Source organism: Mastomys coucha, unplaced genomic scaffold (assembly GCF_008632895.1).
Source record: "Mastomys coucha isolate ucsf_1 unplaced genomic scaffold, UCSF_Mcou_1 pScaffold22, whole genome shotgun sequence".
In the NCBI taxonomy this organism is placed as follows: domain Eukaryota; kingdom Metazoa; phylum Chordata; class Mammalia; order Rodentia; family Muridae; genus Mastomys; species Mastomys coucha.
Window position 1 is genome coordinate 258106913 of NW_022196905.1, and position 13027 is coordinate 258119939.

At 49.1% G+C, this 13027-nt stretch overlaps 1 protein-coding gene across 3 annotated transcripts in view; it reads left to right on the forward strand.

Annotated features, from left to right (window-relative positions):
- Wfdc1 (WAP four-disulfide core domain 1) overlaps positions 1-11721 on the forward strand; it is a 21546-nt gene extending 9825 nt beyond the window's left edge. Inside the window, exons 1-7 of one of the 3 annotated variants that reach the window (XM_031337304.1) lie at positions 2427-2586; positions 3114-3357; positions 3989-4072; positions 5033-5173; positions 8000-8041; positions 9983-10056; positions 11390-11721. In XM_031337304.1, coding sequence (XP_031193164.1) covers positions 3144-3357; positions 3989-4072; positions 5033-5173; positions 8000-8041; positions 9983-10041 — 540 coding nt within the window. In that variant the 5' untranslated portion in view covers positions 2427-2586; positions 3114-3143 and the 3' untranslated portion in view covers positions 10042-10056; positions 11390-11721. Of the gene's footprint in view, positions 1-2426; positions 2587-3113; positions 3358-3988; positions 4073-5032; positions 5174-6551; positions 6688-7999; positions 8042-9982; positions 10057-11389 lie in introns of those variants that run through there. The other 2 variants (XR_004109439.1, XM_031337303.1) reach the window with 2 other exon arrangements.
- Positions 11722-13027: the final 1306 nt, after the last annotated feature.

Below are 13027 nucleotides of genomic sequence, written 5' to 3' on the forward strand. Positions count from 1 at the left end.
CCCCGCTTTTCACAAATTGAACGAGTAATCTGTGCAAGCAAGAAGAGGCAGATTCTCTGGTGAAGCGCGTTGTAGGCCAGAGCCTCCTAGCACACTTGCCTCCCAGCTCTTGGACAGGAAACAAAACTACTGACTGCTCCCATACCAACTCCAGAAAATAGTCTAAGCAGGACTTATTCCCTGTGACCAGACGCCCTCTACAGGACATCATCAGTAGTGCATTGCATTTGCAGCCTCAGATATGGCGGCACAAAGGGTGTGTGAGTAACGATTGATCCAGAAGATCCATGTTGTCTGTTAGTGAAGGAAGACCACCTTCAGGAGGATATCCATGCTGAGGGATGAAAGGTGATCCATCCAGAAGACAGATTGAGCTAGATGTAGGGACAAATGCCACTCAGGGCACCTTGCATGTCTCAATGTGTCTGTCATAAAACCATGTTGTTCCCACATGGAAAAAGATCACATTACAGATCTGCGGCAGATCCCAGGACCCAGATTTGAAGCCACCATGACTACTGGACAGAGCTGACTCCTACTCAAGCACACTGGATGAGACAGCTCAGTAGAATGTGGATGGACCAGAGTGAAGCGGGAACATGTTCAAACAGCAGTGTTAATACTGACTGTGGATGTCTAATGCAAATGGCTCCCCCCCCTTTTTTTTTTCTTTAAATAAGCTAAGATGTTTGGCAGCAGGGTCTTTGGGTCCTCTGGGTCTTGTTAGACCCTTCCCAGGGCTAGATCTCTCTTATGCAGCCCAGCTACTTTGAACATTCCCCAGATTCCATGATAAAGGTGAACAGCAGCCGCAGCTGCCAGGTGCTGAAGCACAATTCTGGCTCCAGCAAACATTGTCTCTGCAGAGCCATTTTGAACAGCTTGCACATGTCCATCACAAGCCTCAGGGAAGCCCAGCTGTCATTTCAGCTAGGAAGGAAACACCTGGGAGGTGGAGAGAGGAGGACCACGAGTTCAAGGTTGTTCCTAGCGACACAGCAAGTTCAAGGCCAGAAGGGTGCATGAGACCCTGTATATAAAAATGAACTAGAAGAGGTCATAATTCAGTTATCAAGTGTGGACCACTGTTGCCATTTTGACACACAGTCTTCCCATCTTCATCTCCCCATACATAGTGCATATACACATACACAAAACACGTATGTTCTGATGAATGTGTATGCACATAATCAAGACCTGACTACCTAAGTCACTTCATATATGTATGCGTGTGTGCGTGTGTGTGCATGTGTGTGTGTGTGTGTGTGTGTTTTGAGACAAGTTTTCTCTGTGCAGCTCTGGCTTTCCTGGAACTCAGGCTGGCCTTGAATTTATAGATCTGTCTGCCTCTGTCTCCTGAGTGCTGGGATTAAAGGCATGCACCATCATTGCCTCTCTCTCTCTCTCTCTCTCTCTCTCTCTATATATATATATATATATATATATATATATATATATATATATATATATATACATATATATATATAATCTTGCTTGTATATATCTGCACTATGTACATCCTAGTGCTCATAGAGGTCAAAAGATGAACTCATACCCTTTGGAGCTAGAGTTACAAATGACTGTGAGCTTCCAGGAGGATGCTGGGAACCAAATCGGGGTCTTTTGCAAGAGCAAGAGCTTTTAACCCCTGAGCCATCTCTCCAGCTCTATGTCACTCCCTGCAGGTAGGTAGTCATCGGTCTGCTCTCTTCATCCATCATATGGGTCCTGGGGGTCAAGCTAATCAGTAGGCTAGGCGTCAAGCACCTTTACCCTCAATTGCCACCCCACCAGCTGTCTTAGTTAGGGTCACTACAGCTGTGATGAAACTTCATGACCAAAGCAACTTAGAGAGGAAAGGTTTTATTTTGCACACAGTTCCATACAACAGTTCATCACCCAAAACAGTCAGGGCAGGAACCTGGAGGCAGGAGCTGACGCAGAAGCCATGGAGGGGCGCTGCTCCCTGGCTTGCTCCTCATGGCTTGCTCAGCCTGATTCCTTATAGAACTCAGGACCACCAGCCCAGGGATGGCTCCACCCTCTTCCATCAATCACTAATTTTTTTTAAATGTATTTATTTATATACTGTAGCTGTCTTCAGACACACCAGAAGAGGGAATCAGATCCCATTACAGATGGTTATGAGCCATCATGTGGTTGCTGGGAATTGAACTCAGGACTTCTGGAAGAGTAGTCAGTGCTCTTAACCACTGAGCCATCTCTCCAGCCTCATCAGTCACTAAGAGAACATTCTGCAGGCTGGCCCACAGCACAGCCCGATCTTGTGGAGGCATTCCCTTAACCAAGGTTTCCTCCTCTCAGATGACTATATTTTATATCAAGTTGACACACATGTGACTGGCATACCAGCCCTGTCAGTCTGGTTTGCCACTATGACATCACTTGAGAGAAACATGACAGTGTCCAAGGGTTCCGTCAATAGTTGGCTGGCTTTGTGGCTGTCGGCCTTGGCAAGGCTTAGCATACTGGCAGTAGGAATGTGAGGTGGAAAAGGTTGCTTACATCATATCAATCAGGACGCTGGGGACAGGAAGGGACCAAGTATCTCCTTCACAGGCATAGGTAGGTCCATGATCTGCTCCCCCCAACCACACCCTCCCTCCAAAAGTTTCTGCTACCCTCCCCAAACAGCACCACCTTCTGGCCATCAAGTGTTCTATTGTGCAAGATGTATCCAAGAGGGTGTCAATATAGTCTCTTGTGTGTGATATGTGAACTCTCCAAGTTCCAGGTATATGGATGTACCATAAACAAAACTATGTTTCTATAGAAATATACATGGACACGTATCTGTGTGTGTGTTTACATGTATATACATGTATGTGCAGATCCATGTAGACAGATGAGAGCTGTCTCATAGAGGGTCATGCTGAGCATGCAGACTGCTGCCCCAGCATTCACTCCAAAACTGCCTTCCTTCTATAGCTACTTCCTTCCTTCTTCCCTCCCTCCCCCTCCTTTCCTGCTTCCCTCTCTCCCTCCCTATTTTCCTGCTTCCTTCTTAAAGCCATCTCTTTGAGGACTCACAGAGAAACAGCAAGTCAACCCCAGACCTTCCCCACACATTACCCAGATAACTCTTTTCCCAGGGTGGAAGCTCAGGCTGAGAACCTAGGTCCATGTCCTTCCACTATGTCCCACAGACTGAAGAAGTTGCAGCGACAGGCTCCAGGCAGCCCCACGCAGACCGCTGCCCACCACCCCCACGGACACTGCCCCCGGGGGCCTGTCAGGCCACACGCTGCCAGGCTGACTCTGAGTGCCCACGACACAGGCGCTGTTGCTACAATGGCTGTGCCTATGCCTGCCTGGAGGCAGTGCCACCTCCGCCAGGTAAGCTGAGCTGGGGTCGGGGTTGGAGGGCAGGAGGGCCCAATGCTGACCTAGAGAGAGCTGAGCTGTATTTGTACTGAGCTACCTGCTGCCTAGCCTGGGTGCTCACCTGCAGCCTTCAGCCACACCTCTGCAGCTCCTGCTAGGTGCAGCTGCCTCACCTGCACACACAGAGCCCCCAGCATGGAATATACTCAGCCCAGGGACAATGTCACCTCTGTACAATTCCACACTTTGAAGGGTAGTTCAATCTATAGGATGGCTCAGCCCATAAGAGAGCAAGGGGGTAAGAGGCTAAGAGTACCTGCTACCAACCTGATGACTCCTATGGTCGAAGGAGAGAAAATACTCGTCCAAAATTCAAAATACATGTATATCTGTATATCCAGGTGGGACACAGCTCAGTTGGTAGCCTGCCTATACTCTGCCTTAGCGCTTGGCCTGTGGGATTGGGGGATAGGAGGGCAAATGTAGCCTAGATGCTGCAAGCCTATAGTATGTCCCACAGGGCAGTGTGTGGAGAGCCATCCTCACCTCTTCTATGGGATGACACGCCCTTCCCCCTGCCGGGGCTGGTCACATGACCCCGCCGGAGGAAGACCTCCCTCCCTCTTACCCAGTTCTCTGTCAGTTCTAGACTGGCTGGTGCAGCCCAAACCACGATGGCTTGGTGGCAACGGCTGGCTGCTGGATGGTCCTGAGGAAGTGTTACAAGGTACTTGCCGCTGGGTGTGTAAGGTCCCCAGATCAGGACTAGCCCTCCTCATTAGACTGGGTCACAGGGATGCTGGCTGGGAGGCCAGCCTAGTTCCTGAACAAGGTTCTCCCTGACAGTGGGCCTCTTTCCTGGATAGAATGAGAAGGAAGGGGGTATGGCACCCCTAAAGTCCTTTTTTGTTTTGTTTTGTTTTGTTTTCGAAACAGGGTTTCTCTGTGTAGCCCTGGCTGTCCTGGAACTCACTCTGTAGACCAGGCTGGCCTCGAACTCAGAAATCTGCCTGCCTCTGCCTCCCAAGTGCTGGGATTAAAGTCGTGTGCCACCACTGCTCGGCGGAGGACCGTTTCTTAAAGGGACTCACATACAGGCCTGAGACTTGCTGGGGAAACTGTACTTTCGTGTATGCATCTGGGTGTGTGACTTTGCACACCCTCATGTAGACCATATTTGACAGGGTACACTACTATGTGCACACCTGTTTTTGTGACTGTGGATGAACATATGTGTCTCTGTGAATAAGCACATATATGTGAAAGCATGTGTATACAGGTGTTGGTTGTGGTTGGTTGTATTATGTACACATGTGGCTGTAGCTATGTGTACATGTTTCAGGGTATGCAGATGTACATATGTTTGCATGTTGTTCTTTGTACGATGGTGCATTTAGGGTGCTGCGATTGTGTGCGTGTGTAGCATGCTGATGGGAGGCGGACTCTTGAGATGTCTGTATACAAACCATAGGTAGAGCCTGGAGTCTGACAGAAGGTGGGAGTTGGCCTCTCTAAGTGCACATGTATGTCTAAACATGGCTTGGTGTCAGAGTGTATGTGTGCACTGCGTGAGAGGCACAGACACGGCCTGGCATCTGGGTGAGGGTCGAAACTGGCTGTTCTGGATGGGATGCAGTGTCTGCTCCCCAGGTCTGCTGTCTGAGACCTGGCCCATATCCCTCCACAGCAGAGGCTTGCAGCACCACTGAGGACGGGGCAGAGCCACTCCTCTGTCCCTCAGGCTATGAGTGCCACATCCTGTGGCCAGGGGACGCAGCCCAGGGCATACCCAACCATGGACAGTGTGTTAAGCAACGCCGGCAAGCAGGTGAGCGCTGCTGGTCCAAACTGACCTGGACCGACCCCAACCCCATTGCCAGAGAACACCTCGTCACCCCAAGCCTGGCTCAGAGTCCTTGAGCCCCACTTCCTATCCCTCTGTGCCCTGCTCCCATCTGTAACTCCAGCTCTGTCTGTGTCTGCTACCTGGGTGGCCTTGGGGTCAAGTTCCTCATCTCTCTGAGCCTCAGTTTCTTTTCCTGTAAAATGTGACCACTTCCTGTTGTCACAGGGTCAGGTGAAAACATGCAGAGTTCTGGGAGTGGAGCCAGGCAGGTGTTGGGTGACACCGGATTTTGTGTATCCATCTCTTGATCAGTCTTTAACCCCACAGAATTTGCGTTTTTTAAATCTATTATTGTGTATGTGGTATGATGAGGGAAGGGGAAGCAGATGCTCCATGGTCCACGCGTGATCTGTGCCCAACTTGGAGGAGCCCCTTCTCTCCCTTCAGCTTCTCGTGGGTTCTGGGACTTGAATTCAGGTCATCAGGCTTGGGTACACCACAGGCACCTTTACTTGCTGAGCCATCCCAAACCTCACAGTTTGAATTGTCTGAGAATCCTTGCTTCTCCGATAGCACTGAAGGTCATGGATAAAGCAGTGAGTGACAAGGTTCACTCTCAGCAATAAGCTGAGAGCAGAGTGGTCAAGCTGCTAGTTAAGATTCTGTAGGGAACAGCCAGGTTAACTGGAAGCCCCTATCCCTGCCTCTTTCTCACAAGGTCTCATGTAGCCCAGGTTGGCCTGGACTTGTAGGTAAGAATGGCCTTAGACTTCTGATTCTTCTGCCCTCTCCTGCTGGGATTACAGGCCTACACCATGAACCACCATCGTAGGTTTATGTACAAGGGGATAGAGCACAGGGCTTTGTGCAGCGAGGCAACTCTCAGCCAACTAAGCTGCCCCAGGATGTCATTTCTGGTCTCCTGATCTTGCTCATTTGATTCCTTTTTTTTTTAAGAGATTTATTTATCTATTTATTTTATGTATATGAGTACACTGTAGCTGTACAGATGGTTGTGAGCCTTCATGTGGTTATTGGGAATTGAATTTTAGGACCTCTGCTCGCTCTGGTCAACTCCACTTGCTCAGCTCCTCCTCACTCCAGCTCAAATATTTTCTTTATTTATTATTATAATAGGTACACTGTAGTTGTCTTCAGACACACCAGAAGAGTGGAGTCAGATCTCATTACAGATGGTTGTGAGCCACCATGTGGTTGCTGGGATTTGAACTCAGGACCTTCGGAAGAGCAGTCAATGCTCTTACCACTGAGCCATCTCTTCAGCCCTGATTCTATGATTTCTAAGACCAGTTCAGACAAGTTCTAGAGAGTCTGAATCCTAATGGGATCATTTCTTAAGGAAGCTAAGCATGGAGAACAAGCTCTTCAACAAGACCCCACCATGGATGCCCAAAACCAAGAATGAAATTCAGTGGAGACAAGTCTGCAGCCCAGAAACATCAGAAACTGCTCACAGCCTGCTGCTTCCTTCCTGGGTACCCTCACTCTCTCACCAGACTTTCTTAGTCTCAGTTTTTCTATCTGTAAAATGGAGTTGGGGTTTGGGGTGGTACCATGGTAATTACTACATGGGCGGAATCTAAGGCTTGAGTTGATGTCTGTGGGGGTGCTTATGTCCCATTGGACACACAGCAGCTCCTCAGTGAGTGTGCAGCACCTCTATTCCTGGAACAGGAAGGGGGAAGAATCAGGTCAGCAACCTGTCCCACCATGAGCTGCAAAGCTCATGTATGCACCCGAGTGTACACTTGTGTGTGCATGCACCGGCACATGCCTGTGTGTGCTGTGCATGCCTCCTCTCCCGCAGGAACACCTCTAGAGTCCCAGGAGGAAGCGAACTCTCCTAGTCTCGATCTAGGGCTGTTACTTAGAAATAATTGGTGATGATTATATCTGCGTTTGGAAACATCTTAAAGCCCCTCGCCTTCCCTTAGGACCAAGCTCTCAGCAGAGTACAGGATCACATGTGCCACAGTAACCGCAAGACACTGTTAAAAAAAAAAATCTAGTTTTTCAAACCGCATATTCAGAGTAACCTCAGGAATATGGAAGAGCCACAGGAACATTACTGGGGCCACCATCAAGGCCCAGCACTGTTAAAACAGTTCTCCACCTCCCCCTCCCCGAAATGGACATGTGTGCTTTTTTGGGCTATTTGAGAATTAATTGAGAGATGGGTGAGAACCCTTGCTGAGCAAGGATAGGGACCTGAGTCTACATTAAAACAAACAAACAAACAAACAACAACAACAACAACAAACCGCTGGATGTAGCCATGTGTGATAGCCAGCACTGGGCTACATAGGGCTAAGAGGACTGCTGATCACCCATCTAACTCCAGGTCCTAAGGACCCTACTTCAACGGCACAAGGTAGAAAAAGAAATGCAGGATACTAATGTCCTCCTCTGGCCTCCAAGCACACACAGGCACACACTCATGAACACACACCACATGCATGTATGCATACATGCACACACATCACACACACACATGCACACACATCGCACCACAACACACACATCATAACACACACACACATCACACACACATGTACACACACAGAATAAACTGTGCTCAAGACCACCCTGAGGTCCTCCCCCTACCTGCTCTCCTGGGCCAGTGGTCAGAGAGCTTTGTGATCCAGACAGCAGTTCCCAAACTCTTTGGTCTCAGGTCCCCTTTGTCCCTCAAAATAATGTCAAAATATCTGCACAGAGCTGTAACTGGAAGCTGACTAACACAGCTTCTAAGCTCCTAAAAGCTTTCTCTTTTTGCTGGTTTTGCAGAGGGGCGGGTCCTACGGCAGAGGATTCACAAGGAATATCCAGGTGAGATGAAGAAAGTTCTCTTTCTCTGAAGAAGACACAAGAAAGGGAAGAAGGCATGTGTGTAAAGAAGAATGTTTGAAAGACCAGGGCAAAGTTAGAGAGGATGAAATGGTGATTAGGTTTGGGAAATAAAGGTGAGACCTGTCATTATGATACTGGGCAGGACCCAGATGTGAGCCAGAGAGGGGCTCAGAGCAATCATGTTCTCACACTCCTGTCAGAATCTGGGGATGGGCACAGTTATGTCTCTCCTACCCTCATGCAGGGAATCAGAGATGATCCTTCGTTCATTTTTCTTTTCTTTCTTTTTCTTTTCTTTTCTTTTTTCTGAGACAGGGTTTTTCTGTGTAGTCCTGGCTGTCCTGGAACTCACTCTGTAGACCAGGCTGGCCTCAAACTCAGAAATCTGCCTGCCTCTGCCTCCCAAGTGCTGGGATTAAAGGTGCATGCCACCACTGCCCGGCTTCATCCATTTTTCTGATTATTTATCTGAGAATCCATACATATATCCACTCATTCATCCACCTATCCATTCTTACATCCACCCCACCCACCTGCCCACCCACCCACTCACCCATTTGCCCATCCTTACATCCAACCTTCTATTATCTATTCATTCATCCACCCCATCCACCTACCAATCCATCTATCCATTCACTCATCTACCTATCCTTCTATACACCCACCCACCACCACCCATCTACACATCCATCCATCCATCCATCTTCTCATCCATCTATCTTCTCATCTAGCTACACATTTACCCATATATCCACCCAGCTACTCATCCATCCACTGATCTACCTATCTTCTCATTCACCCATCCATCCACCCAGCCATTCATTTGTCCACCCACCCACCTATCTTTTCACCCATCCATCCACCCACCCATCCACCCATCCATCCATACATACATCTACCCTTCTATCCATCTACCCTTCTATCCATCTACCTATCTTTCCATCTATCTGTCCACACACCCATCCATCCATCCACCAACCCACCCACTCATCCACTCATCCTTTTCCCATTCTTCCATTCATCTCTTTGGCCATCCAACCCATCTTTCCATCCATTCTTTCTTCCTTCCATCCCTCTCTTGAACTTCCTTCCTCATCTTTTGATCTACCCGTTTCATTCGTCTACCCTACCTATCCATTTTTATCTCTCCATTCATTTATTCATTATTCGTCTATCAACTCACCCACCCATTCCATGACTCCACCACTCATCCACCTGTCCACCATCCACTCATCACCCTTCCGTTCATGTAGCATGTCTTTGTCAGACATTGCTCACAGGTGACTCAGGGCTGTGGCTCCATCTGCAAATGCAATGAACCTAGATCCCGTCAGAGTAGCCCAGGCAGGAAATTGAAGTACCCATAAAGCCTACATGGTCACTTCATGATCCTGGTGATAAAGGCTCCAGATGTCACACACCAGATACCATGAGGACCCTTCAGACCAGGTTATCAGAGGATTTCCTAGGGAGGGATCAAGAAAACTCAGGCTACGGAATTAGAGGCTTTAGTAGCAGAAGGGCATGTTTGGTGATCTGGGGGAAGAGTGGCGGTCCCCATGACTGCCCCTTTGGCTGTCCCTGTGGCTGCCCCCATGGCTACAGCATGTGATGAGTGAGCTGGGTGGATTGGGTAGGTAGGAGAGCCAAAGATATGACACAAAGGTACGGACGGCACTTAGTGTGCTTGAGGCTCAATCCCCAGCATGCTAAAGAAGAAACAGAGAAATGCAGGCAGGAGCCCTGCTGAGGCCAGGGGACAGCTGCATGTACAGAATGAGCAGATTCATTTCAAATGGGAGCCCCAGGCCAGCTGCCGTGCTGTGCCAAGGCATTCAGACTTCTATGACGGTCACAGGAGGCCAAGACAGGCATTCAAGTGGAACATCTGTTCTGATGGGCTGTGTGTTCTTGTTTCAGGAGGTGACTCCAAGAATGTGGCAGAGCCTGGGAAGGGACAACAGAGGCACTTTCCATAAAGTGAAGATTGGCTGGTGAGTGGAGGTGAGATGGTTGCTTAGACAGCCATCATACTCTTGTTGGCCACAGGAGGGCGACATCAAAACACAAGCCCTCCAAGTGCCCAGCTGACCACCTCCTCCTTTCTAGTCTGCTGCCTTCACACTTCTAGCTTAGGCCAGTGGTGCCTCCTGTGCCCCGTAAGTCTTGTCTTCTCTCCCACTCTGCCAGACAGTACTACAGGGAGCAGGTTGTCTGACTGATGTGGCCCCAGGATGCCCCGGCTCAGCATTAGTTGTGCTATCTACTGAATCCCACCACTCAGCAGTAGCTGGTGGTCCTTACTGTACACCACAGGAAACAAATCCCACAGGTGGGTCTGACATCCTGCTAGGAAGGGAGTCTAAACAAGCCACTCTGTAGATCAACTAGGAGACCACAGCCATACCAGAGACTGTGCAAGGAATGACAAGCAGGATGCAGAAACTGCTCCCAGGGAGGGTGAGGGAGGCCTCAGGAGGGGGTTACTGAGCTCAGAACTGAAATCTGTAGAGGAGAAGGTGCTTCCTGGGGTTGTAGGCTGGATGGCACCGGGTGGGGGGACATGAAGGGTATGGTCCCCTTGGTGGCTCGCTTCAGCTGTGAGGAGCCACAGGGAGGCTGCTGAGGGGACGAGAGATGTCAAGGAGGCTATTTGCATAGGGGGCTGCCCAGCAAAACACCCACACCAAAACATACAAAGGTGCAGGTTCGCACCCACCAGAGGGCCCCCACCTACAAACCAAGAACCTGCCCAGATTTTACATTCCCACAAGGCAAATGGCAGCCATGACAGCAGCAGCTCCCCTGGGGTCATGGAAAAAAAGAAGGCATAGTCCAGTTTCTAGGGTAGTCAAGGCTAAATCCCTGAAAGACTATGGAACAGGCAAGGCATCAATGCCAACCTGTCTGCTGTCTGCAAATGACAGGAGCCAGCCTTGGTATGTGTCATAAGTGCAGGCCTACAAGTTTCATTAGAGTGGCTAGCTCAGGCTCAGCATGACATCGTGAATCATAGCTGAGCAAGGGTGGTGGTTCAGACTCTGGAGTCAATGGGGCCTGTCTGTAAATCCCAGCTCCCTACCTTGTACCCTTAAGCGAGTGACTCAGCTCTCCAAACCTGTTTGCCCCACTATAGAATGTATACAATGGTAATGCATGGGTCAGTAGCTAATCAGGGACCATGGAGACCTCACAGGGGCTCGAGGGCTTCGTCTTTGTGGAAACACATCTTTCTGATGGGTCTAGGGCACACAGGAATTTAACAGGCCTGCGCTGCAAGTCCCACCCTCAATCGAATCATGTTTTCTTTGCCCCTTTCCTTTATAGCCTTTTCGGGGCCTCTCCTATGCTTTCCGCACGCTAAGCCTTGGAAACAGCAAGAGAATTTGTCCCTAGACATCACACTCCATTCCACAGGACAGGACTTCAGAGGTTCTGGGAAACGGAACTTCAGACTCCCAACCCCAGAGTGGTCCAGCCTGGTGTGGTAACTTGGTGGAAGCTCCTGACCAGCTCTGGGTCTCTGCTCAGCATCCTTGTCACATGAACCTGCTGCTTCTAGGTGACTTTTGCAGATTTTGCCTGCGGAAGGCATATATTCATCCCTATTGTTCCCCAAATAAATCTGCCCACCACGTAGCAGAAATAAGCTACTTTATTAGGCTTGAGCCACAGCTGGATTTTTAAAATTACATTTGTGTGTGTGTGTGTGTGTGTGTGTGTGTGTGTGTGTGTGTTAGTGTGTCTGTTGTGGGACGGGAAAGAGGGCTACAGCTTGCAGAGTCGTGATCTTAGGGAGGCAAGAAGATAGTTTAGTTCAACAAGACTAAGTAGCTGGTGTTGGCTCAAACGCCAGGAGTCTAACCCCCAAGTAGATTATTTTAGGTATATTTAAGCACAGCACAGTTAGGTGAAAACTCTCCTGGTGACAATTAGCTCAATTCTATGTGCACAATAAAGCAAAAAAGTGACTGTATCAAAACTCTCTGTAAAGTACATGTGACATCTTCCATAGAGATAGGTTCCATAGACTGACAGGTTCACAGAAAGGGTCTGGGGAAGGACCGGTGTGGCCTCAGCCATACAAATAGTGCAAAGATCATCAAGCTGTCAGCCATGTCCACTCCCAGCCTTCTGGGTAAATAATAGGTTATGTGTCCCTTCCTTGGAAGGGACAACTCTATGTGTTTAATATTCCTGGGTCCCTTGGTGCTTATCTGTGAATACAAGGACCTCCATGCCTCCCACAGTGTGTGTGTGTGTGTGTGTGTGTGTGTGTGTGTGTGTGTGTGCGCGCGCGCGCGCGCGCGTGTGTACACAAGTATGCGCACACCATGACACACGTGTGGAGATTAGAAGACAATGTATCCAAGTTGGCTCTCCTTCCATCGTATCTCAGGGATCGAACTCAGGCTGTCAGGTTGGGTGTGAGCACCTATCCTGCTGAGCCATCTCAGGTCTGAGTCAGGGCTTTAACTATTTAATATCCTTAAATGTGCTATGCTGGAGTCTACCCCTTGGAGGTAATCAAGGAGTGCAGGATGTGTGTGCTGCAGAGATGCCATGCCTCCTGGAGTCAGATGGATTCTCTGGGTACAAGCAGCTGAGTCCTGGGTACTCTCAGCAAGGAGGGGCACTGGGAAGCTGGGGAGGGTAGGTGAGCTGGGAGCTGCCCCAGGCCAGTGGCTTTGCATGGGCCAAGTCCCTTCACAAGGACTTCCCTGTATGAGCAGACTTAATTAAATAATCGCTTTGTGCTCTGGTCTTGCTGACCTTGGCTTAGTCTTCCTTAGTGGTTTTCCATCAGATCTTCCAGCTTTAGCTTCTAACTCCTGGTCTTGGTTTTCCTTTCTTTATTTTCCTAGAACATTCTCACAAGATCAGTAGGCTGATCAAAGGAAAGAGCAAGTAGGTCCCCTTCAGGTGGTCATAGGGAAGGATGTATTGTATATATGACCATTGTAC